This window comes from Chelmon rostratus, chromosome 24 (genome assembly GCF_017976325.1).
Source record: "Chelmon rostratus isolate fCheRos1 chromosome 24, fCheRos1.pri, whole genome shotgun sequence".
Lineage (NCBI taxonomy): Eukaryota > Metazoa > Chordata > Actinopteri > Chaetodontiformes > Chaetodontidae > Chelmon > Chelmon rostratus.
This window is the reverse complement of record NC_055681.1, coordinates 13,249,929-13,277,660: the sequence shown is the minus strand read 5'-3', so window position 1 is coordinate 13,277,660 and position 27,732 is coordinate 13,249,929. Positions and strand designations below refer to the sequence as shown.

At 42.5% G+C, this 27,732-nt stretch overlaps 1 protein-coding gene across 1 annotated transcript; it reads right to left on the bottom strand.

Moving 5' to 3' along the window:
- Positions 1 to 443: 443 nt before the first annotated feature.
- Positions 444 to 12,769, bottom strand: LOC121627232 (sodium/myo-inositol cotransporter-like). Its single transcript, XM_041966018.1, has 5 exons — positions 12,647 to 12,769; positions 6,667 to 7,766; positions 6,351 to 6,546; positions 5,117 to 5,244; positions 444 to 5,029 (listed from the first exon to the last, which is right to left on the bottom strand). Exons 2-5 carry the CDS (start codon positions 7,304 to 7,306, stop codon positions 3,792 to 3,794), a joined length of 2,202 nt encoding a protein of 733 aa, XP_041821952.1. The 5' UTR covers positions 7,307 to 7,766; positions 12,647 to 12,769; the 3' UTR covers positions 444 to 3,791.
- Positions 12,770 to 27,732: the final 14,963 nt, after the last annotated feature.

The window sequence follows — 27,732 nt, the reverse complement described above, 5'->3', positions numbered from 1 at the left end:
ACAGTAAATAAACCAAAACTATTTTTAATTGTTATTAAAGCCTATAAGGCACAGTGTGTCGTTTCTGAACATGGCACACTGTTAACAGACAATAGCCCTTATGTACATATCCCGGTGGAGGCCTTTAAGTGGACCAGAACGACCAGTTTGGTTAGATATTCTTTTCCATTCGGAGCGCTGCATGGTGTCAAGCTCATTTCCAAGTATTACAGGGGTGACATTATACAAGAGTCAGCTAGCAAGAGTATATTCCCAATCTCATGACATCTTCAAAAATGACTTTTTGTCAGCAGAGTCATCCCACAATGAATTTGTGCAAGCTCTTTACAGACAACAAAACTTTACTTTTAATACTCTGGCATCATTCCAGTTAAATTATAAAACCCCTTAAAGTGATCAGCAGTGACCAAACAGTAACATCAAATGAAAGCACACTGATTATGGTAGTTCCATCCTCATTTTTATTGCATAAAACAACGGTGGAAGAAGTCCTTACAGTCAGATGTGGGAAGACAACAAGGACTGGCACCTCTGTTTATTCCTGAGAAAATCCTCCTACCACTCGTTACTTGGCTTGACTTGATCCGTTTTTCTTGCATAGAATCGGTTCTGAACTTAATTCAGTTTAATTACACAGAGCTAAAGTTACAATAACACAATTATATTCACTGGATCAATCTAGGAGAGGAGGAAATAGTGAGGCTCTCATTCCAAGCCCTTCCCTTCACATCTTAAACCAGGCATAACACCAATACAAAACACCATTATTCACGTTCATAAAAATTTAAAGCATTTGAGTGGAAGACACCCTCTGGGTTCTGTAAGTGTAGAAAATAAAAAAAAACAGACAAGATCTCATTAAATGCACATTTTGCCAACATATCCAGTGCAGATTAGAACATGTGTTACAACGGTTTGTTTGAGCACTAGCACATACAGAGGGGCGACAAATGAAAAACCAGAATCGTCAGCATCGTTTTCGGCTGACCTGGAAGCTGCTTGACAGGCACAGTTAACATTTTTCAAAGGAACATGTCAAGTAAAGAGTTGTTTCCACGAGTCGACTCACTTGTCCAACCTCATCCGCACTTGTCACAGAATACCGGTACATGCATATGAGCCGGGTTTCTCGTCAGGCGGGGGAGGGGAATAGCGGTCGTGCATTTTTAACAAGACATCAGGACATTTCTTGTGATAAAACCAAGGAAACAACGTGAAAATAAAAAATTAAAAGAAAAAAAAAACATACATTTTGAACATAAAGGAACGTCAGTTTCAAAGTCCACGGTTTGCAGAAACATACAACGTCAGCATTTATTCTGGTGACTGGGTTGGAGCAGTGTTTTGTTGAGGCTCCTTGTCACAACTAAAACAGCAATAAGTTTTAACCAGCGAGTGATTTCAGCTCCATCTTCTCAGATGGTTTCAGTTAAGCCCACAGCTCTAAGAGCCCTGTCCAACAAGTCGATCAAAAATGCATTCACATTAGTTACTGCATGTTTCTCCGCTTGTTTACGAAGGTTTTTCCTTTGATTTGTCACCCATATCTATATAATATATATATAATAATAATGTGCACGCGTTGTTATAACAAGGTGTTCCCCTCTGACACTCTCTGATAGGTTGAAATTTACGACCCTTTCAAATACAAAAGACTGAGAAGAAAAACAAAACACAAGATAATCTATATACAATTCCAATAAAATGAAAAGGCACGGTAAAGGTAGGTTTCAGTCACATTCACTGTGATTTTCCTCACCATGAAAACCTCCCCAGGACAATTCATGAATATGTTGTCAACAAAAGAACACATATGTCACTGCCAAAAAAGCACTTAAGAATTAGACCTTAAACCATCCAAACACCAATATCTGTGTTGACACTGGCTGGATTTACATGTCAGCATAGAGTACATTGCTCCTACTAGTTCAAAACAGTGTTTCGTATCATATTATGTGTGATTTTTACAAAACTCCTACACAAAACCACAAAATGTGACAGAATATATTCAAGAATATTAGCATTTGGCTTTTGAGGTGCGAAACTAGGTCATGTTAGGGTTAGATGGCAATTGCCACTGTTACTAATAATGTCATTGGCACAATGCAGTTGGTCATGTTGGGGTGTTAATAATAAGGTGCCATTACCAAAACATCTGTTTAGTTACCTTGAATGATCGATTTTTTTGGTGTAATTCAGCTCTTCTACTGTTTACTATTTCTATATATATATCAGATTTGGGAAAATCGCTCACAACAAAAGAAGATACAACAGGTGACGGTGGGAAGTACAAAATATAAAAAAGGTTTTAAGTTGCACTTGGCAATATTGCTTTATAAACTTGTGTGCATTCCCCACTAATTAATACAATGTGGAGCGGAAAGAACATCTCAGAGAGAAAGCCAAACAAATCCTAAACAACAGCTCAGCTTTTGAGAAGAGGAACCTCAACTCAAATCATACCAATCTCTATTTGCTTAAGGCATCACTGTCTCCAACATCTTTGTCAAGACGAAATTGCGCATGGATTTCATCTTCAAATAAAGTAAGTAAGCTTAAACACACACTCTCTCTCTCTCTCTCACACACACACACACTGCTCAGATTGTCACATCATCTGTCACAGTTTCTGTTGTTTGTGTTTCATTTTCAGTGTCATGGATTTACACTTTTTGTAGTTGTATTGTTAATTGCTGTGTGATGACAGCATCGGTCATAAATATTGACTGAAATGTTAAATAATGAAATGCTGATGTATTGTACATGGTCAAAGATCGCGACCTTGTGTTGTAAGTTAAGCTTATTGATTGGAATTTCCTGTTCGTAATAGCTGTTGTCAGAACATGAACTATGGGGAAGAGATATTACCCATTTTGAATACGTGGATCTGTGCAGACTATTGTGTACAAGTTTTTGCCCTCTCTCTCTAGAGCTGTCACTCTCTCTCATTCTTCATCTCTTTGAGGCCGATTGGAAGAGTAATGGCGAGTGTTATGGAGTCATTTTTAACCTTAGCAATGGTATTCTACAATGTCGATTTTGAGCATTGTCTCAAAATGTGTTGTGCACTTGCCTGCTGACACATATAAAATGCTCATTGGTATCTCACAGCACATGACTGACAATGCCTTGCACCCACACCCTCCTGACGTCGGAACTTGAGTGGTTACATCCATCAATTTTAATAACTTTCGCGCTGACAATCCATGCTTTAGAGTTTATTCAGCTGCAATCAAGTCAGGTACCATTAAACCTTCGCCAAATTATTCCTATTTATACAATGTGTGTCCCGCCCCTCTATGTGATAGCAAGCTTTTAGTGGCTATCTATTTAAGACGCGTGGAGCATTTGACACACACACACACTATCAGATGTTTGCATGACCCCCCCCCCTCACAGTCATCACCATATATACAGTGTAGAGAAACATTTCAGAATATACAACAAAGTACTAACTCGTACTATTAAAAAAAGCAAACTTTTTGAAATGTTCTGAGGCCTGGCCTGATTACATCTCTACCCCCAAATGTACTTGGATTTTTAGATCCAATTTTGCAAGGGGCAAGTGCACAAAAGGACCAACCGAACTCATCAATGTGTGTACAGATGGCATTTAAAACATAGTAATTTGCAGTTTGACCAAATGTTTGTCATATTGTCATGACAGAAAGCAGAGTTTTCCTGCACACCATGCTCTTTTTTTAATCAAAGGTTCAAGGATGGCTTACCTGCAGATCATTCCTGCTTGTAGGTTATGGACAAACGTGGCTCAACGCTACGAATTAACCAGCCTAAAAGGAGAAATAGAAGAAGAGAAAGATCCCGACAGAGCTAATCGCCACCAGTCCTAAGTTCAGGATGATTCTGGTTTGTGGAGGTTCATAGAGGAGCTCATCCACAATCTTCTCCTGTTCCTCCACTGTTATGACCTGAACTTTGGTGGGCTTCTCCTGGAAGCCACAGAACCACTCTAAAGCCTTGGTACACCTCCCACTCTCAACTCCCCTTCCTCCAAAGCAACACTCCTCTTCCTCCTCCCCATCTTTCACTTTGCTCTCCATTCCCTCTTCTACCATTTTAGGGTCAGAAATCAGTGAGTGGAAACCGTTCTGGATTGGACGGTGGTCCTCTGCATCACTGACATGACCATTGCTTGGATGGGAATTTTCATGATTGGCCTCAATGCCGTTATACTTGTGTGGAAGGTCTGGACACTTTTCTTTACCAAGTAAACTGCTTCCATTTAGGCTTGCATGGTTTAGAGGCTTCAAAGCAGTTATGTCTTCTCCAACTTTCTCTTTTTCTTGCTGTTTTAGCCCCTTTCTCTTGTTTAACCCCCACAGAGTTGTGGTTCTGATTTGTTCTTTTCTGGGTGGAGGAGTGCAGAGACTCACGACTACCGTCACCAAAGTTGACACCCAAAACAAGAAAGCTGCCACATACATGAAATGAACATCTTTGATGAAAGATGGCCGCTCATCAGGCTGGTCACAGTAAGGCTCTCGGTAAACAAATGCCAAAACCAGACGCAGTGCTCCAAGGGCAAACCCTACCATACCACCCCAAAAGGCACCCGTTTCATTGCAGCGCTGCCACAGAACCCCAAGCAAGAAGAGAGCAGCTATAGGTGGAGTCAGGTAATCTGATACTTCCTGGATGTAATAGAACATTTGCCCTCCCTGCATCTCAATAATGACTGGCACCCAAGCAATGCTAATGACAACCATGAATACCACAAACAACCTGCCAACTATCACCAGCTCCCTGGACGACACCTGCTTTCGTAGCATCTTGTAAATATCCAACGTGAATATGGTGCTCGCTGAGTTGAAGATAGAATCCAAGTCACTCATCAGAGCTGCAATCATGACAGCCATCATCAGACCACGGAGACCAACAGGCATCACTGACATGACGAGCCGCGGGTAAGCCACGTTGCTACAGCCGGCTGCAGAACCACACACTTCCATGCAGTGCTCTGGGCTGATGCATGCCAACTCATCAGCAAAAAAGATCCTGGAAATCATCCCTGGAATCACGATGATAAATAAATCAGTTATTCAGGGAGTCCACTGGCAGGAATTAAGGTGTCACGCAAAAAAAAAAAAAACCCTACCTGGGATGACGATGAGGAACATTGGGAGGATTTTCAGACAGCCTGCCATGATAGTAGAACCTTTGGCATGGGCGATGTTCTTCGCTGCAAGAACCCGCTGTACAATCACTTGATCTGCACACCAGTACCTGGAACACAGTGAAGACACTTAGAGTTAACAATTAATGTGATAATTGGACAATTAGTCCAAGTATCACATTTCAGGGTTGTCCAGGGATGACATTGTTGGTTGGTCAGTTGGTCCACCAGCTTGCTGATTCAAAGTTCCCAAAGAATGAAACCTACTGACTTTAGTGATTCCCTGACTATCCCTTCTTTAACACTATGAGGTTGACATTGTTGCTTTTAAGTGAAATGTCAAAACAACTACAAGATGGATTGCCATGAAATTCGGTACAGATGCTCATGGCGCCCAGAGAACAAATTCTATTAACTATGGTGATCCCCTTCCTTCAGCACATCATGAGGCTGACATTTGTAGGTTTCAGTGAAATGCCTTGACAAACATTGGATGGATTGTTATGCAATTTGGTCGATATTTGTGTTGCCCTCAAGATGAATTGTAATCTCTTTGGTGAGCATGTGACCCTGTCTTGTGTCAACAAGACAGGGTCTGAACTTTTATCATCCTGAGTTGTATTGTGCTCGGTGCTTAGTGCATGCTAATGTTTGCAAATTAGCACATTTTGGCAAGCTAACTTAGTAAACTAAAATGGTGAGTATGGAACATGCAACATAACTCTGACATGCTGACATCAGCATTTAGCTCAAAGCACTGCTACGCCTAAGTGCAGCCCCACAGAACCGTTAGCATTGCTGCAAACCTTGCGGCAAATTTCCAAACAGGCATTATTTGGACAAGCTAGTAAAATCTCTGATACAAAAATGTTGGATGGAATGAAGAATATAACTATTTAAGTTAATGGATAAAGTTTGTCCCTGAGTATCTCTACAAGGAAGCTCATGAACTGTCTAAAATCAAGTACGAAGTGCCCACGCTCTTCTGGGGAGCTGGAATGTGGTCAGAAAATTTCATGGCAATCTGCTCAATGTAAATACACTGTGGGCAACCTGGTAGCTCACCTGGTAGAGCGTGTACCATGTCAATATCAAGGCATAGTAGGCTTGGTTTGAGTCAAGCCTACTATGCCTTTTATGACAGTAAAAAATATAATACTACATGGAACTGAACCAGTTAGGAGGAGAGTCTGGATGGAAAGACTTGGACAGGTACCAAATAGAGGCTGGAGTCTGGCCTAGTAAGAATCCGGGCCAAGGCAGGTCTGGATCCCGCGGGCCTCGAAGGATCTTGAGAGCATGCGGCTTTGGATTGAGGTGGTGGTGGCAGGATTCAAAATACGTCAGGTTGGGGGAAGACAGCAAGATGGCGGTGACATTTGGAGTAGCCTGCATGTATTTCTCCCTCATACCTTAAAACGATATGGCAGGACACGGGTTAGCATGGTATAGTACGTGGATCAAACTGTAGTTTACTTCATTACATGGTATAAATTGTGAAACTTCAATGCACAAAGGAGATAGATAAGGACCTTCAAGTCCCCCCACTTTGAAGAGGCTGATGCCTGTGAGGCAGAGTGCTCCGACAATCATAAGAAATGCCTGGACAGTATCTGTGTAGATGACAGCGACCAGACCTCCAGTGACTGTCAGCAAGGCTGTCATAGCAATGAGGAAGATGATTGACAGATAGAGGTTCCACCCTAAGGATTCCTGAATGAACAAGGCTCCGGCATAGAGGTCCACGGACAACTTGGTGAAGATGTACAGGATGAGAGATAACAAGGCAAAATACACCTTCAGTCGCCTCCCGCCATACCGCTTAGACAGGTACTCCGGCATGGTGTAGACACCAGACTGAATATACACTGGGATAAACATCCAGCCTAACAACTGGAGTAGCAATAAGGCATTTAATTCCCATGCAGCCACACTGAGCCCACTAGCAGCACCTGATCCAGCTAGTCCAATGAAATGCTCACTTCCTATGTTGCTCACGAATAGGGAAGCTCCTACGGCCGCCCAATTCATGGAGCGACCGGCAAGGAAGTAGCCACTCACTGTGCTCCGATTGGCCTTCCACATGGCGAGGAAGCCAATCACGAGCACCAGGATGAAGTAGATTGCGACAACGATGATGTCTGCCACTTCCATTGTGGCAGCAGTGGCCATTTTTGAACACTTTTGCAGTTCTTTTTTAAGAGCAGCACTGGGGTGACCAGGTGCAATATCTGTGCACTTTATATCGGGTTATGACCCTAGATATAAAATGCAAGTGCAGAGACACTTGTAACACTACAATTTCCACTAATTTAAGTCCACAGATTCCTGTTTTAATCTGGTCTTGGAGGGTCAAACAGTGGCCGGTCAGTGCTATTCATCTGGGCAAAAAACACCATATACAGTCATCTGCATATTGTCATGAATATACAGGGCAGTATGACGCAGCTATAAAAGGAAAGTCTGAGATAAATGGTCCTTGTTCCTTTGGCTTCGGATGTTAGTCGGCTTCCAAGTTGAAGATCCTTTGTAGTTAACCTCAGCTTTAGGAGTCAGTGCAGTTTGTGGCTGGGCATCTTGCAAAATGGCAGGGCATTGTCAGGAGCTTCAAAACAAAACGGTCATCTGGATCCTGCAACAAACACAGATGTACAAAAGAACAAAATTAATGTTTCCAAAACAATGCAAAGCATGCTGTAAGTTTGAGACAGTTGCCTACAGTTTCTAATGCTTCTATAAAGTACATGCTGGTCCCAGGACTTTTAGGGTCAGTGATTCTTTAATTGGCAGCCAGCCAAAACACTTTCCATGAGATGGCGTCCATACTCTGATTAATGTTCACACCAAAAGTATGTGCCAATATGCAAAATGTAATTTGATGCTCCTTGTGCTTCTAAGGTCATGAAAGAACTGTCAAGCTCAAATCCTCACCTCCGGTTGAATCTCCAATCCCAAACAAAGATGATGATCGCTATGACATCACCAGGGTTGTTTTTTGAGACTTGTCACCAACGACATTGTATGTAATTGATTTCACAGGCTGGGTATTACTTCCCATGACGATCCTTGTTCAGATAAATCTTCTTTCTCTAAACCTGCTTTGAAGGTCTGCTTATTGCTTTGACCTTCTGTTTGAACTGTTATGTCACATGTTTTTTTTATTTTGCACAATGTTGTAAAGTAATATTATTTTTCTAATGGGGCCCAGTTTTTGAAAAATGCGCGCTAAAGTGCCCTCTTGGACTCCAAAACGCGTGCTAAAGTGCCCTCTTGGGAGCCAAAACGTGTGCTAAAGTGCCCCCTGGGAGCCAAAACGCGCGCTAAAGTGCCCTCTGGGACACCAAAGCGCTCTAAAGTGCCCTCTTAGGTGCCAAAATGCAATCTAAAGTGCCCCCTGGGGGCCAAAACGTGTTTTAAAGTGCCCTCTTGGACGCCAAAATGTGTGCTAAAGTGCCCCCTGGGAGCCAAAATGCGTGCTAAAGCTATATGTGCCCTTTTTTCCTTTCCGCCCCTGCCCTTCAAAAAGTCTGTGCACGCCACTGTAAATGAATGTTGTGTTTTCTGAAATGTTGTGTTTTTGCCCTCAGTACCACTGTAAGTCAGCATTTAACCTTTCTGCGAGTGACAGAGCAGCTTTGTTGGAACAGCTCTGTTCACGGAGAATGGATTACATAAGAACCCCATTGCTCAATGCTATCATTCAGAACGTGTCACTCCTGCAGTTTGCAGACTAGACTGGTTCGACAAAAATGAGTGATTTAAAGAGGGGCTGTAAAAAAGGTTGTAGGGTTTATTTGAATTGCCTCAAGGGAATTTCCTACTGCCAGAGCTGTTTTTAAGCCTTTTCTGGTAAGTAAAAATAAACATGTTTACACGTTTCAGGACATCTGTCCGGGGTTGAATTTTTATGTAACTTGGCTAAATTGCATTACGGCTTAAAGTTATGCATAATTATGGGCATGGCTGCTTTGAATTTCATCAACCAGGCTTCATTCCACCCATGCTCCACCTCTTTGCCCATTTTTGGATTAGCTGGGAGTTTGGTGGAGTCATGCACTGCCAAAATGGAGACGGCCAGAGCCACTGTCACTGAGCTTCACGCTATAATTTTGTTGTTTAATGCTGGTTTAGGGTAGGGGGGAACCAAGTCCCGAGAACAGCCCTATATAGGGTTCTTTTGTGAACTTTGTCCAGCGCATTAGCATTTTATCATTTGTCGTTTGCTTTATGGCTTGTTATTTTATTTAGCTTATGTTTATGCTTATTGTTTACTTAATAAATTGAATGTTTTTTGGACTATTTTGGTTACGTTGGACATCTTTTGCAGAGCCTTTCTGGGGGCCGTTTATTACTGACGTGACAACTGACAACATGATAGAACACATATAAACATTATACATGTAGTTCTGACACCATCCCCTAGTGAATGATACGAGGAAATCACATTCGATTTTGGCCAAAAATGGTCTGTATATATAAACATGTGAATATGAATGGCATGCTACATAAAAATTAAAGGGTTAATTTTACCTGAACCAATTGAAACACCAACTGAATGTATGTAATGAACCACAATGCGATGCACACAGTTTGGACTGCCGAAGCCATGTAATTACAGTACATGGCTTCGTTCAGTGACATTACTGGAGCAAGTTTTCAGATATAACATATTCCCTCAGTTGAGAATCTATATCGCTCATAAAGAATATCACCAGGAAAAAACAACAACAACAGCATCAGTAACATTTCCTCACCAGAGTACATTGGACCTGGTGTATTTCATAACACAGGTTTACTCCTGATGCTACTTGCAGTAGAGTCAATATTGATTTTAAATAATTAGCACAAGGCAAACCAAATTCTTGAGGGGAATGCTGGGTAAACAGAGGTTTTGTCACTTCCAGCTTCAAGGTTTCTGAGGTTGTTGCTAATTTTTATAGTTGTATTGGGAGACATGTCAAACAAGTTCTGGTCCTGCAGGGAGTTTTCTTGAAGTTTAGGCAGTGCATGGGTGTACTAAAGGGCTGCTGCAGCTCTTCGACTTTCAGTACAGGCAGGTCCTGAGGAAACCCCAGGCCATACTAGACTGTTCTTACCGTCTCCTCCAGAGGGGGTTTGTGCTCCAAGCTAGTTACAGTGAAAGTTACACAATCTCCTTTGTCTGCATAACAGTAAGTAGCATGAATTTGCACGTCATTGCTACAGCAAAGCACATGTATTTGGCAATTAGCTGTTTTTTTGGCTTAATTTGACGTGATTTTGTATCTGTACTCTTTGTTCCTGTCTAGATCGACTGTGCCCAAACTTAATGGTGGGCCACGGGCCAAAAGCAAAAACTTTGACTGAATCCTTCACCTTACACAGGTGTTTCCACTTGAGATGGCTGATTACACCTCTGCTCAGGTTGAAGGTGGGTGGGGATCTGTTGGAATTACATGAGGCCACCAAACTTCACAAACCAATAAAAATGCTAAAGATTAACTCCTTAGGAGCAGTCTAACTGGACAAATAAATGAAAACACCTACCCATTACCCTTACTACCACATTATTTAGCATGCCAGATAAAGATTCCCAATACATCATCACACAGAGGGAAAAGCAATGTCAGCCAGCACGACAAATCTGCCAAGCATAAGCACACCCAAGTGGCACAGAAACCGCCAATGACTGTATTTATTCTGTCTCTGCCATTCATTTTCACCATCACCCTCTGCTACAAAGAAGCATAATGCGTAAGGGATGTGTTCACATCATTCAAGTCATACAAATTTAAGTGCTGAATTTATATGCCAATGTGTACCCGTGTCCAAATATAAGGGGGTATGTGGACAGTGGAAAGGGTGGTGGGACAGCCTTGGATGGGGGCGCTGGAAGATTTCCCTTATTTTCGAATCCCAGCGTTGGCAGGTATGTGACTCTCAATCTTCTGCATGCAGACGATACATCACATTGCCCATCACACATCAGTTGGATGCAAACTGCAGCAGGACATACTTTGTGAGAGCTGCAGTACGCGCTACGAGTAAAAAGAAAAAGCGTGCCATTTGGTATGCAGCAGGCCTTTTTTAACACTGCATCCTACTGGAGTCTAAGTGTTACTGCTGGATTACTCAAAGTTTCATAACTGTCTATAATAACGGAAGGAGGAGTAAGACCTTTGCCAATACTGGTCATGTGAGCTCAATCTAACCTGTTTTTCTCTTAAAATAAAATTCTGAATGTGAAGTAGACTAAAAGTAAAGCATGTGACTGTCCATTCTGCAGTGAGCTGAATGTATTATATTGAGTTTCTATTTGTGAATCTGCGGCATATCTATTAAAATATCCTTTCCTTTAAACATCCATCTGATATTCTGAAGGACAGAATGTAGAAGCAATTTATAGGATATTTAAGATATTGTAGATTCTATGATACGCTTATGGTTAAATGCTCCATTTATGATACTTCTATGATGTTCCTATAGTTTTTATTTACAATTTTTAATATATAGCAAAGCTTTATGTTGTGAATTCAGTGATTAATCAAGTATTTCCATAACAATTCAGAAGGACTTTGTGTGGCACTGCTACTGGTTAACCGGTCTCTTAAATTTTCAAAGAATATTCTCATAGCTTATGCAAAACGTGTAGTTGTTGTGCTTTCCGTTAGTATAACCTCTATGATTTATTACAGTCGGGCTTCAAGAGGGCATCTGAGTGAAGTCTGCAGGGGATCATCATTTAATGTTGCATTTACTTGCAGTCGGACATTTCCGACCAACCACAACTTTTCATATATATATATATATTTGTATTAGATCGACAAAAACTTGCCAGCTGCCACCACATGACACCCTGGGGGATCCGCCCCTGCATGCAAACCAGGACATATTGTTCACATTATTACTATGAAAATCAAATGCATGCTTTTTTAATTGTGTTTGTTTTTTATATACAACGGCATTTTATTGACAATTTAAGTGGTTGTAAAACGGATGTGATCACTCCACGAACAAACACGCGGGGCACGCTAGATCAAGGCGCACTGCACCGTGTTGAGAGTGTTGAGTTTCCGGTTTCAAGTTTTTTCCTAGGATGGCGACGGCATGGCCCGCCCTACCCTGTCTCTGATTCGCCAATATTTTCGCTGGTTGGGGTTGTTTAGGCATGAACACGGATAATTGGTTGCGGTTACGCAAAGAATATCGCGGTAAGCCAATCAGAGGCAGAGCAGGGAGGGTCACACCTTCGCCATCCTAGAAAAAAATGCTAGTGGTCCCGGACGTCGGGAACTTTCATTCTGAAACTATTGATTTGACTTTCTGATAACGATCATTCAGCGTCTCAGTGTTTGCTGGGACGTGTTAAATACTGTCATACGTGTATGTTCTAAGTAGATCGACACATCTGAAAATGATTTTTCGGGCAAATAGAAACTCTTGTTGCAGATCGATAGAAACTGAAAGGAAAAGCTGGCTTGTCTGCGGCGGTGTGAGAGCAGCTGTTTGGACAGTAAATAACACCGGTCCTACCTGCCGGGCGGACCTCTTCCCCCGTGTCGTCTCCCTCCAGCTTCGGCTGTGGAGAGTTTCCAGCCTGACTGCCTTGAAGATCGGACTGGTGATGCCCGCAGACTCCGCAGCTTATTAACGGCGGCGGGAGCCTCCGCCCACATCAGCGGCATCATCACCTGGGTGGAGGAAAGAAGATCATGATGCTGCGCTCATTAGCATGCCCTCTGTCTATCCTCTGAGGAGGATGTCTTCTGTCATACTGAACAGGGGACAGAAGACAAGAAGAATTATACATATTTTAGCATTTTGTGTCCAATTTAAATGGAGATCTATTTATGAATGTACAAAAAATCTAAAAGTAGAATGAATGTGATAACAACACTGATAACTCTAATATTAATTTATTAGATTTTTTTAACCCGTAAAAAAATGTTTGTACCATAAATTTAATTCTCAAATGACAAAAATAGAAATTTGTGGTTTAGCCATTAAAAATAGGGTCATCACTTTCTGGGGTTTTCATGGGAGCATGGCCAGATTAGACCAAATTTAGAGGCAGGGGCACAGAAATACAGTTCTTCTGAAGCACTTTTCATGGAAGGGGTGGCGAGGTGGAGCCTACCTGAGCACCATGCAATCAAGTGGGCGGAAGTGGCAATTAATGGTGACAACGGCCTCTGTATGTCCCTGGTCCTCCTGACACCAAGAGGTTGGTGCTGGGACCTACCATGGAGGAGGGGACACAGCCTACAAGTGACCTCGAGCAGACAACTGTTAGACGAAGGAGGAAAAGAAATTCTGCTTGATTAAATGGGACTCATCAGGTGGGCTTTCACTGGATATCGCACACAGAATTATAATCACAAGCAGTGGCGTCGTTACAGCAGACCTGAGATGCATCCCAAATACCACTTCATCGCTTAAAAGTGACTGGATTAATAGTTAGACGGTGCTCATTGCAACAGGTGTTTGCTGCTTTTGGACAGAGCCGGGCTAGCAGCTTCTCTTGTCTTTATGCTAAGCTAAGCTCACCTCTTATTGGCTGTATCTTCTTATTTACTGGATAAAAGTTAGTCCTCTCGTCCAGTTCTTGAATGCATATAAAATGAAGCATATTTTAGGGTGTACAGTAACTGACAGCTGTCACAGTCTGTGGTTTGGTCTTCATAATAATAAGACAGCAGTAAGAAATAGCTCAGCAGCAAAGCCAGCGTGAAAAGTGAAGTTATAACACAGTACAGTAATGTCCAGCAACATAAATACATATATCAGTGTAAAACCATGTCTTGCAGTGTGTTTCATAAGTAAAATATCTCGTTTCTGGTCAATTCTTCTTTTTCTCTGTGCTGATCCTGTCCTAGTATCATCCATAAAACCAAATATACCATCAAACTAAAAATCTCCTCCTGCTTCGCTTTGACTGCTCCCTGTTGCACTTTTCCTGGGAGAACGTAATTATGGGCTCTTCAGGTCTACGTCCAGTAAACCGTTTTTTCTGTTCTTGCAGGAAATCAGATCTGAAGGCAGTAAGAAGGCAGTAAGAATACCAATAATTAACCAGTCGCCTCAATGATGGACTTGTTTGTTTGTGCAGACCGTGTCACAGCCGGTGAAAAACCCCTTGCAGCTGCTTTAAATCTGAATTCAAGAGGCTGGCTAATGTTGCTTGGCTGCAGTTGGAGCATCTGCAACTGGATCTCCTCTGATGAAGAAAGCCAACTGTCGTCGAACTGATGGTCTTTTCTAAGCAAGCCATTCAGAGACTTGCACCTCTGCGCCAGACAAAAGACAGTGGATAGTTTGCGGTGAGTGCAAGCTGCAACAAATTCAAATAATGTGTAGATTTATTCAACAGAACTAGCTATTGGATGAATGAAAAAGTTGCGTTACAATGCAGTTAAGTGATGTAAGCAGCTGTTTTTCCTTCAGTCCATGCTCCAGATTTGAAGGCGTTCTGGGTTTTTACTCAGCAAAGTCAACCAGATTGCTTCATTTCTGACACTTGTTCTGAAAATGTGCTTATTTTTCTGATGGCAGGACAGCTGGTGTATGGGTTCAAATTACATGGCATGTGAATCCATGGGTCGTACTTTTAATCATCATTTTTTTGATCAGATGATCTTGAACAGTTATTTCATTAAGTGCAAAGCTCAGCAGTCGGAGCATTAAAGTAAAACAATTTTAGTTTTTATTCAATGGTCTTAATCATCCTACTCTGCATCCTGTCCACCGTTGTCATGGTGTCTTGTGATATACATGTACCAATGTTGTGCTTGCGCGAGCACATGGCTTTATCAGTAACCCAACGACCCTGACGCGTCGCTTTTTAAAAACCAGATGTTGGACATTTTCCAACTGGGCCAAGCACGCTGCGCAGCCCGCTGGCCCTCACGTGCGCGCCGTGCGTGGCTTTACACACGAAAACATGCGCACGCAGGCACGCTGTTACTTATAAACCCCCCCAGCTCACGCCATGTGTGAGTCATGAGAACGTGGACACTGCCTGACTTGGCGCCTGCATGTGTGTTGTTGTTTTTGAGTGTTTGTGGTTTGCATGTGTGCACATGTGTGCAACTTTGCATTTATGCGCGTGTGTGCCTTTATTTTATTGGATCGCTGCACGGATGTGTGCAAAATATTTGATTTATTTGTGATATATACACACACACACTCACATGAACTCACACATGCACACACAGTGATCGAGTGTATTAACCGTGACGACCTTATTACCCATTACCGAGGCAGCAGTGACCTTACAGGGAAGTGACAGGAAAGTGCTGCTTTCTGCACACACACCGTGATTTTGCACTTTTTATGAGCTGTAAGCCAGAACCTGTATGAAATGGATGTGGAGGGTTTCTGGGACATCATGAGACTGGTGCAATGGCGTACAGGCTGTTAAGTGTTTTCATGTGGCTTTTAAATCGAAACATCGGATCGGTTCTTCTGCACTTAGTGCTTCAGCGCTTATACCCCTCCGCACTGTAACTGTCGCTTGTTTTGTTCCATGTCCATCCAGATTCAACTCACTGGATCAGCTGCAGACTAAACTTGAAGCCATCCTGTGATGGGATCACATCAGCTGCAAATATTTCCACTGTGGCTCTCAATCGATTATTCGTGATTTATACTGCGTATGAACTTTTATTCTCATTGAAACATTAATTAGACAAAATTCAATAAACTGATACAGACAACCAATGTGATACACACTAACATTCGCTTAGCATTAGCTGGTTAGCAATAGTGGCTACTGTTTTTGCACAGGTTACACCAGCTATCATGAGCTGAATGCTTGTGTATATTAAAGGAGATACTAGCAAAGCAGACCGAGAAAAGCTTTAAAGTGTCTCTAAAAAAGAGTTTTCCGACAAAAAGAGATAAAAACTGAAGAAAATCTGAACCTCAATACCTCCATGTCATGTGATTTCATTTATTCAACTAAAATCTCCCATCTTGTCTGATGTCGGCCTCTCTTAAGACCATTTTTTGTGCTGCTTTTGGTCTGATCACCTCTTTAATCCACCCTGTTTTTTAAATCATAAGAGCTCCTTAGAGAACAGTGATTCTTTAAATCACCATCAAGGCCTCAGAAGTGAAATCTTGCAAAAACATGAGTTTTTGAGTGCAGTTCAATAGCTTATGAGAGTTTAGCACTCGGTCAGCGAGGCTGCAGCTGGTGATGAACAGCTGTCCCGCTTGCAGCAGTTGTTATGGTGCACTCTCTCGTGGCCACACTAGATTGCTTGTGAACAACTGGCCTGCAACATGTCTATCTCAGCAGCAATGTTAAATCATCCTTTCATCATAGACACACGCTGCATCCAATTGGTTTTGTGTTCAGACGATGTCAGCCTGTTAGAAGGCATCGCAGCATGATGACCACTTGTCACCATTGGCCTGTGGCATTACATCGAAATACAACAGTTAGACGTCATGATGACGAATGATTGGCGGCAGTTCATTTTGAATTTGTTGTTATTGTGTTGAATATGTCATGTTGGAAGATCAATACTTTTTATCAATCCTGCAAGCATCCAGTTATTGTTTGGCATTCAAGGGGTTTTCATGCAGGTGAACAGATTTAGGTTCCTGGGAATAAGCGCCATACGGAACCCATCACGGACATCACACGTCTCCAGCCTGGTACAGGAAGCTGAGAAATGATTGTATTTCTTAAGGAAATGTAGGAAAACAAAATTCCTGTTCCAAGTTCTTGTCCAAAGTCCCATGGGTACTGAAAGACGAAACCATCATCAGCCGGTCTGGTGGGCGTTACAGAAGTATCCGCTGCTGTACCACCAGTCTACAGAGCAGCTTCTTTCCTCCTCAATTCATCCACCACACTCCACTTTAAATAACAGTTTATTTTATGACTTATTTATTCATCAGTTCATAGAATTTTTGATTTGTGAGTAGTGTAAAATGTTTAATCACATTTTTGTACAAGTCTGTGTTGTAGAATCATAAATGAATAAAGCTTGTACCTGATTGTGATGGATGTATCACAGAAAGTCTGCCTGAGGAAGAGTGCAAGGCTTAATGTTGCTGCTGATCAAAGCTTTTTCTTCATTCGTTCTTCATCCTGCTAAGAGCCAGTATCAGGTTTAGTCAATCTAATAATATCGCTGCATGAATATGCAAATGTAAAGGGACTCAACCTAACATCTACACAATGTGTAAAAGACTGTGAATCATATTTTGAGTCTCTTTTAAGGCTTGCTGTTGCTCTGCTAAACCGCTTGATGGTGCTAATGTGCAGCGATTTAAGCAGCACTGCAGAGCCTTGGAAGACAGAAGCACAAAGTGGCTGCACATGGAGGAAAAGACATTTCACTGTCCCATAGGGGAAGCTCCATATCATGCACGACATAATATAAACATGGACATATCCTCCCTATTCTTCCTCTGCATAAAAAAAAAGTGTGTCCACCCATTTGCACAGGAAGTCGCAAATGGGTGGACACAAACGCTGGATTGGAGGGTGCACGACGGCAAGTATTTAAAGAAAGTTCCATTGTAGGCCTCATTTACTTTGTTTAAAAAAAGCTAGAGAAGCATCTTTGACTGATTTGAAAATATAGCATACAGAACATGAACACCTTTATATGCTCTGATTACCGCATGGATGGATTTTTTTTTTTTATCAATAATCACATATTTATTTTAATATTTGTAAATCACTAGGAAGATGGGTGTAAAGTGTGTAATATGTGTTTTAAAGTGAATATAGAGCTGACCCCCTCTTGATAAGGTCAATTTTTGGGAAAATTCAATGAAAGATTAGTGCAGTTTTATAGTAAAATAAAAATGGGGGCTAATTAAGCTATGTTTGGTTGCTTACTACTGGAAAACAGTGGTTAGACTTCTGTTTTATTGCTCATATATTCAAAAATTAAGCTTTAGTTTTACAAGAGAAAAGGCTTTGACGTGAGGATTGAAGAGTTCAGCAGGTGTAACGCTGTCTCAGGTAATAGATTTCTGGATTGTAAACTTCCCGATAGAAAAACCATACCAACCGAGAGAAATGGGCTGATATTCATTCATACCCATGAAACCGAGCCCACCCAAAGCTCCACCTGGCATTTCTGGTCTGGCTGACATCACATTCAACGCGTCAAGCTGGGTGAACGTCAAACTCGGCCCAACAGGTGTACAACTGCTGCGCCGGTTGCCTTTTATCAAAAGACGCACGTGTTTCCACAACAAAGACAATGTGGGTCCTCACCGCACTGCCGCCGACTGCTGTAACAGAACCACACATGATCTAGTATGGAAGGCCTGTAGTGTCTGCACGCGGAAAGGCAGCATGTCCTCTGCACCAGGTGAGCTGGGGCTTGTTTTTCTGCACACGCACTTGTTGTACAGAAGCTATTTCAGATCAGACATTGTTATCTAAAGGACCGTCCTGCATGTTTAAGCTCATCTCACTACAAATCTCATCTGCTTTGCATCCCTGACAACTCGTGTTTTCAAGGCAGCGGTTCAGATTTTTCAGTGTTTTTCCCACCTGAATGAAAATCAACCTGGCCTGACTAAATGAGTGGAGAAACATAATGAATGCAGGACCCCAGACATGTGCTGTTGCTGGGCCATAGCCTCCACAGTCACAGAGAGCGCTCTCCATCAAGAAGTCACCATGTCTTACAGGAGTGCTGGGTGACTGACTGTAGATGGCACCACCCATCCACTGAACAAACAGCACCACTCGCCCTCTGCCGTGCCTCCTCTTTCATTTATCTGAAGTGTCTTTGCCTTCTGAAATGTTTGTTCCATCCATGTACTAAATTGTCAGCAATACATTACACACGGTGACAACAGTCCTATAATCTCTGCTTCCTGTGTCATTGCTCCAAAATGTTTTTTCTGCTTTCCCGCTTCTCTTTAAATTCCACATCCCGCTTCACAAAGACTAAGAAACAGAGGCGAGGCTCTTTTCTTCAACCATTAAATATTAACAGATCGTTTTTATGGTGAAATTCTGACTTGAAATTTCAAGCTGCCTCACTGTCAGTCAAGCAGACACAAATGGGTATCCCGACTGAGGAAAGCCAAAACATCAGATGAAAGACCGCTTCGACTATATTTAACCTCGTCCCTCAGCATCCCCGCAAGTCCACGGCACTCCTGCATTCCCGCGCTCGGCTGATTGACAGACAGAGACAAACAGCTGAACATGAGTTATTGGCTATGAAACAATGAAGAGTTGGCTCTGTGTTACTGAATGAAGAGCAACACTGCCATCCCAGATATCAAATACTCATCCACATACATCCTCAATTCAAAAAAATACACATGTGCCAGGGTATGATGGGAAATATAAGGACATAATCTTCAACATATTCCTTTTTTTTTTAAGGAACGTTCTTGTCTACTCATTAAAATTCTAAAGAAAATACACTGTGATGAGATATGAGTTGAATATTTGACATCATTTTCAAGGTTTCATTTCACTGTGCTGTTGCAGCTGCATCGCTTTGGATTTCCTGAGCTGAGCTGACGTCCTCTTAGAAAGCGTGACAGTTTGTACGCCATTGTCACTCTAATGGCTTTCATAGTCTTTTGTGTGTTGTCTGCTGTGACTCATTTGTCTCTTTTGTTGCTTGTCACCATGCATGCGTGACTTAACTAGTCCCTACCCTGATGAAGTTATCTCATCTCATCTAAGGCAAAATAAATGTACATAAATTCAGATAAGACCAACACCACTCTCATGTCTGCATGCTAGCTACTGCATGAACCTGGAGCTGGTCAGCTGGTTAGCTCAGTAGGGAAGCTGCTAGCCTGGCTCTGTCCAAAGGTGAGAAAATCAGCTTGTTTAAAGCTCACTAATTAACAGGTAAGCATGGTTTCCAGTGCTATTGCTTCAAGGCTGTGTCTTGTAAAGGGGCCTTGTCTCAGTATGCAGGTTTAATAACTTTGTTGTTGCAGTTTGATGTTATGACTACATGATGCATATCCCTAAAATGCATTTCTGTTTAATCAGATCAACTGACACACAGCAAACAGGATGTATGTGCAATGCAAAGAGAGTGTGAGATCAACAGGGGATCAATAGGGGGTCAGTGGGGAGCCCTGGTGCCACCAGTCAGATTTGGCGTGAATCTGCAGAATTAAAAAAGGGATTTAATCTGCAGCACGGTGGAGGAGGAAGAGCAGGGCGCCATTCTTTTAACACAAACAGAGCTGAAGCTTTTAGAGCCGCTGGTGGCGGCAGATGGTGGAAGGAATGAAACGCAGATGGAAAAATCACTCCCAACATGTTTTTCATCGTCGAGAAGTGTATATAGTGTGTGCGAGGGGGATGAATCCCCCGGGGGTTAATGAAAAATGTGATTGAATTTCGAGAAACACTCGCACTAACAGTCAGGCTGGTGTGAGAAGGAGGCTATACACTGTGCGTATGTTGATGCATCTCATGTGTCTCAGTAGCCCACGAAGAACACATCCTCTTAACTATGTTGCTGAGGACTGGGATGAATTGTTTGTATATTTGTACATGGGCCAATTTATCTAAATGCTGCACTCTGTATTTGCATTTGTATATTGTATGGAACTATTGAGGAATTATGTTACTAACCTCCCTTGGTTGAATACATTTTGAGGGAGATATGATGCCGACTGGTCCTGGTCTTCGTTCTTAAGGTCAAGTACTTTATACATGTGATCTTCTCCTCTCACTATGTCATCATTCCTTCAATTGGAGCAAAATGTTGCCAGCAAACGTTGTAAATCATAGAGGAAACACCCCTGTTGTCAGCTACAGGCTGTTGGCACTGACATCACACCCGATGAAGACCCTGGAGAAGCTGGTCCTTGACCATCTGTGGACCCACTGCATCTACCTCTTACACAGATCCCTCTCTAACCTACAGAAGCCGAGAACAGCCAGGTCCGTCTAATTTTTTTTTTACCATTTTCTCATGACAACAAATTAATTATTTCGTTATCTCGAGATAACAAAGATCTTTTCCTGTGATAACGAATTAAATTATTTGGTTCTCGGCATAGACTGGTTCTCGATTTTGGGGTTTCTACACAGACAAATCCCTAACGAAGGCTAGTGCTAATTTAGCACGATGTAGCTTGATAAAGTGTTTATTAGCAGTGATGTGATGAGTGTGTTTACATTATGGTTAGTGCGGCACAATGCAATACAGTGATCAACTTAAAACGTGACTATAATCAGAGGAAGTATGCCCCTTTGTATTTAAAGTTCAGGGTTTCCCCCAGTGCTTTACACAGAATGGATCATCTTTTCTTGCCCCCCCGCCAGGCTAAGCATCGATTGTTTATGATGAACGAGACATTGTGAACAACAACTTGTGTTTAAAATCACAGTAACTAGCAAAGCAAACCTTGCCAAGTTTTGTTTTGTGACAGCTGTTTTGTAGACAATTTTAATAGTATTTTGAGTATGCTTGTGCAAACATCTTGCCAAATTAGCAGCTAACAGTAAGACATCCTAACAAGCAGCACGTTTACAATGAATAACTCCGGACCGGAGCAACACACAGCCTTCAGCGACGATGACAGAGACCATGACAATGCCGAGGCGATTCCTGGTGGACTGACTGCAGCAGCTTCCTTAGTAACCTGAGAGCTAACTGCAGCTGCCATTGCTAACATAAAGTTAGCAGCGTCGGCGCTAATGTTAGCTCTGTGAGCACTCCTCTCTCCTGACTCAACTCTGAGTTGTCGGCTCTGTGTTCCCTTGTCATCAAATTAACCGCCCTCCTGTTGGAGGCTCTGTGTGTAGGCTATACGGAAGCCGAGAACCAAATAATTTAATTCGTTATCACGGGAAAACAGTCTTTGTTATCTCGAGATAACGAAATAATAATTCGTTATCAAGAGAAAACGGTAAAAATATTACACAGACCTGGCCGTTCTTGGCTTCCGTACTAACCTGGCAAACGCTGAGAGAATAATGTTCTTTAATTTCTCCAGCGCCTTCAGTACCACACAGCCCAGGCTTCTGCGGGGCAAGGTGAAGCACACTGGGGTGGACCACCACCTCACAGCATGGATCATGGACTACCTCAGCAACCTGTAACAGTATGTGAGCAGACAGGACTGTGAGTCCACCATGGTTGTCTGCAGCATGGGGGCCCCAGAGGGACCACTCCTGGCTCCCGCCCCTTCACCCTCTTCACTGACACAAAGACTTCAGACACAAACCAGCTCCTCCAGTGACAGTTATTTTATCTCCCATCTTCAGACCTGTTAATTATGCACCTAAGGTCACATGACTCACATATTACTGCCGTGAGCATGTTGTCTTTTTTACTGTCTAACGACGAGCATGGGTGACACACGCTGGGAGGCGACACGGGGAGCCACTGTATGGCACATACCATGTGTGCTAAAAAGGCAGCAACTGTTTGGGTTACATGAAAGGTACAGAACGGAAGCTTAAGGTGGGAAAGGAACCATTCACATCAGCATTGTTCAGTGTTCGCCACTTAGCTACAGTGGGAGCTGAACCCAATATACAGTCTGATGTTGCCATGGTAATACATGCACATTCACAGCTGTTGCGATAGCGAATCATCTGTGAGTGTAGAGAGGCGGCTGAGAAACTTGAAAAACACACACGACTTTGTGACCTTGGCAAACACGTCCCTGACAGCATGAAGCAGACGGTCTGAGGATCTGTGTGTGGCAGGAAGACAGAGAGTGCACCACAGAGAGTTATCACTGAGGTCAAGTCCAAAGAATAGAGACATTTCACCGCTAGTGCAAGTAACAATTAGTAGCTGTCAATGTCTGTAATGTAGCACTGGTTACAAACAACCTATTGATGTATTTAAAAACCATTCGTGCTGATTGCTACAACTTCTGTCAAAATTTGTACTCCTCGCAGTCGTAAATCAGTCAAATCTGAACACACACACATAAAGCGCGTATTTTAGGGTTATTGTGACTGACATTTCCCAACGATATCATTAGTTCTTCAGTCAGATGTGTCAATTGTGAATAAACAGCCGTAAATCTGCATAGAAATCATAGAGAAATCATTCTCATGCCTGAGAATCATCCAATTTTAAGTTTTCTTTAGTATTAAAGTAATCCAGTGATAGCTGCCTGTACATCCATGGGTACACTGCAAACAGGAACTGCTAGTAGTTAATTCGGCATGCTTTTATTGGTGCCTATTTGTCAAAATTTATACAAATATGGGCTAAAAAAGGGAACCCAAGTTGGAGCTGTCAATTAACTACCTGGCTCAATGGCAGCATAAACATAAACCAAAAAATCCCTGCTCCAACATATCCTTATTTAATATACTATAACATATATATATACTATAATATTCTGACTCTATTAAGGTTTTGGTCCTATCAACAAAGTGGAAGGAGCAGTCTTCAAATAAAGGTTCTTAAAAGGAAACCAGTAATCTTCAGCTGTCTGGCCTCAGACAGAAACACTGAGAGGTTATCACATGTTTCTGGTCATAGCAACCTCGATCCAGAACAAATATTTAGCTGAGCGCAGCAGAGGCTCATCTGAGAGCTGTGAATAAAGATGATGGGGAGGCTCTTATAAGATCAGCATGCTCAGAGGAGAACTCCACTTGGGTCCTATTTTCATAGTTTTGTCCATCATCAGCAGTGATAACACTGTGCCCGCCAAAGTAATTGCGGAGACCTTGAAACACAGTGAAATCGCCACAGTGAAGGCCATTGGGTCAAGTCACAAAAGCAGTCAGATGATCTAAACCACTTTATTTAGAGGACTTATCAGTTAGCAAACTGTTATCTTGGAGAGCTGTTTTATCCCCTTTCAATTAAACTCTGAATTTAATAAAATGATGCACAATCCTGAGAACAAAATGCCAGGGGGAGTCACACATGTGAGTCACTCACTGCAGCATGCTCCCGGCTGCCTGGCATGCTATCTGGCAGACCACCTGCTACAGTAGTTCACCAGCTAGTCCCAGATGAACTTCACTCGCCACTGTCTGGTGTGACTGGGCCTGAAGACTGATGGGAGTTAGGACGGAACGGAGCAGAATAAAAAGACACTATTTTAGTTTGTCAAGAAGTCAGTCTAATGTAAAGGAAGACGAAGGGGAGAGAAGTTCTGCCTCTCAACTTATTTCATTCCTTGAATGTTCCTCCTCTCCGTCTCTCTGTTGTTTTAAGTGACGGCCTCTTATTGTCTGGGGGACATCCAATCCTCCTCACACACACATACACACTCACACACACTTGCAAACATGCTGACAGCAAACGCTAGCTCAGCTTTTTTAAGACAGAGAGAACTTGACATATGAATGAGGACGAATAACCCCCCCCCCCCCCCCCTTCTCTTTTTTTCTTTCTTCCTGTGTTTTTCTCTTTCTTTGAAGTAAAAACTGATGCAGTGAACCAGCACTCTTATGTAACTTATAAGTTTTGAGAGTGGGTGCTTGCATGTATTGGACTTTGTAACAGCTTTCTTGAAGGACACTGTGATTCATTAAAAGTTGATTCTAAAACCATTTGGATGAGAAGTAAAAGCTTCCGGCATTGATCATACAGCTATTTGAAGGTGAGATGTTGTACTTCGATTTGCGAACAAAGTTGCATTCCAAGACGCACATTTATGCGATACATATTAGTAAGCTCAGGGCTGACCCAAACAATTTTAAGCCCCTGAGCAGAATTTGGCAGTATGAAATCACAGCACTGGTTGAGACTGTCCTCACCACTTAAAATACCTACATTTCTATGACAATGCATTCATTTGAAATCCAATTAATTGGAATTGGAATTCCATTGCACATCCACAGGAACGAGAACCAGATCAAAAATTGGAGGTGCATCCCTCCCAAAGAAACAGCTGAAAGCATGTAAAATGCAGCAATACAAGAGTTTTTCCAGTAAGTGCCTGACTTAAGCCACGGCATGAAAATTGGACTTCATACACGCACAGGCGCCACCCCAGCAAGCACACCCCTGGTTTCCAACCTTGCTCCGATGGGACACTTCCTGCGCCCATATTGGATGGTGGCATTAGATGTATGAGGTGACAGGACCTGGGTGCCTTCCTGTGGTGATGGACAGGGTTTGGCGCTGGCTATTCCCATGGAAGAACAGAAGCTAATTCCTGTTTAGGTTGACTTCTAAGTGATGTCTTAATTGGCATCCACACTGTGCTATCTGAAAGACAAGCAGTGATGTATGGCTCCAACTAACTGACAGATGAAGGGAATGACATGAAGAGCTGGGTGTCATCTGCAGAAGAAGACACGTAAGCATCAATGAGAAGAACAATGCAATTACCCTGATTGTTGCATGGTGTGACAGCCTTCAACACCACCAACTGGGTGGAAGCCACAGCTAGCTAACCTGTTTACCGGAGGCTTATCCATATCCACCTTTAGTTGTCCAACAAGTTCTCCATTCTGAAAGAGGAGGACTTCCCTTCACTTGCTGGTCACCTCCCTGTCCCCCCGTCTCCAGAGTCTGATGGCCCCTCGTTGCCGCCTCCATTCGCCATGGCTGTGTCCAAGTCGTTTGTCTCCACTGTTGACCGTCACTGTCAACAGCATGTCCCCTCTTTACAACCTGGCCACCTGCAGTTCACCCCTCGACCTGTACCCAGCTCTCCAGTTCAGGCCCAGAAATGGAGAGGACACACTCCTAACGACACACCCGCTTCTCCATGAACCGCCTGCAAACAGTCCAGTCTTTCAATGGCGTTGAATACAGCCAGTCATGCTTTGCTTTAGGACAGGTTTGAACTGATTTTAAATTGTTTCAGAGTTGGACAGAAATCAGTGTGCGGCTGATGGAAATGTGAATTTGTGCAAATTGTAAAAGGTGTTCCACAGGGCTCAGTCCTGGGGCCTGCTCTGTTCACTCTTTATATGATGATATTGCTTCTTCTGTAAATGAGTGTAATTACATCTTTAAGCCGACGATGCAATTTTGCACTGAACTGCATGTACACTCTGCTGTTAAGACTCTTCAGTACTCCTTTGCTAATGTACAAGTTGCACTCTTAATTATGAATTAATTCTTGATGTAGATGAAACTAAATTCATGTTTTTCACCACAGCTAAAAACACAGATTATGATAACCACATAATCAGTATTAAGAATGTTAGAAATATTTAAAGAGTCACAGAGTACAATTATCCTGGAATTTGGATTGATGAGGTTTACTTTTAAATACTATGTGATTAAACTGGTGAGCATATGAAGGAAAAAATTGCTTTCTTCTATAGGAATAAAGCATTTTTTCTTCTTCTTATTGTGCACCTGCAACCTGGAATAACATGGAGAACAATCGAAAGCTTTTTTTATCCTTAAGGCAATTTCAATTTTTAATCTCATCTTATTTCACTCCCAGCTGTTCTTGTTTTGGCTGATTCATTTGCTTTTAATTTTTCATCGCTTTATTTATTCCTCAGGTTTAATTATTTTACTGATTTGGAGACACTGGAGGTGCAGCTGCAGGAACATGCTAGATGAGCTGTGCTGGTGTTGCCACTTGATTTGTTAATTGAGTCATTTGATTTACCAGAGCTTGGTTCTGTCAGAGAGGGTCTGTGGAAGTTGTTTGCCATTTCCCAGTTTACTTTGGCTGGATTGCTTTCTGAATATTTGCTAATACCTGAATATTTTGCTGTTTTCCATGTCTCAGAGTTTGTGCTTGGACCCAAAAGCAGGACTTAGACGAGGACACCTTGCAGCAATTGATTAGCTTTATTGAACAAGATCATGAGAAAAGGATTTGGAGACCTGATCCACAGTTTATGGTAAAGCTGGGCAGATGGAGAGAGCTGGCAAAGATCGGAGTGTAGAGTCACTGTCGTAGCTTGATGAGTGGATTGATTACAGGTGTGCAGGTTAACTGGTGGCAGGAGACAGGTGATTGGCTGCAGGTGGGAATGGACAGCCATGCACAGACAAACCCACATGTAGACACAACGGGTTAAACACAAGCGGGAACACAAAGAATGAGGGAGAGGCACAGATTTGAAAAAGCTAACCTTAAAATCTAGAACTAAATAAACAGGAAAATCACTGATGGATCAATTCCTCTGCACTGTATAATGTTGCTCGGCGGTCTGTTGACTGCAAGTGATCAAGTGCAGCAGCTTGGAGAATTGACATGGATAGATTTTTTTTGGTCCACCACACCAGAATAGAAGTCAAACTGTGCCTCAGGTTATAAGCTACGCCGACCTCCTTTCTCTCGCTAACATACATGCACGCACACTCGCCGTGTCTGTGCTGCTTGAACTCCTCCTGTCCTCCTGGGACATCTCCTCCTGCACTGCACCAATGCTGCCTCGGGACACGTTTCAAGTGAAAAAGCAGCTTTATTTCCTCGACATGCATCGGATTGTTGGGCTTCATCCATCCCTGTCCACAGTCTTTCTATGTTTTACACTTCAGCCACCATTAGAGGGCTGCTTTTGAATATTTTGCAGTATCGTCATTGGGTTTATCCCTGTGCACATGCATGGTTTTCTGTCCTGCCACTGTACACTGCAATGTTGCTTCTCTCAGGTCCTCTTGTTCAGTATACAGCGCCATCAGTACCAAGCTGTCAACACATGAAGAACGACAGCTGTTGTTGGCCTGCCCGTTAAACTGGCTGCA

Coding starts and splice junctions, on each gene's coding strand:
- LOC121627232 (XM_041966018.1), bottom strand. CDS start 7,306: ATGGCCACTGCTGCCACAATGGAAGTGGCAGACATCATCGTTGTCGCA. Junction 6,547..6,666: donor CAAAGTGGGGGGACTTGAAG/GTCCTTATCTAT, acceptor TATCGTTTTAAG/GTATGAGGGAGAAATACATG. Junction 5,245..6,350: donor CAGACTCCAGCCTCTATTTG/GTACCTGTCCAA, acceptor ACTGTGTTCCAG/GTACTGGTGTGCAGATCAAG.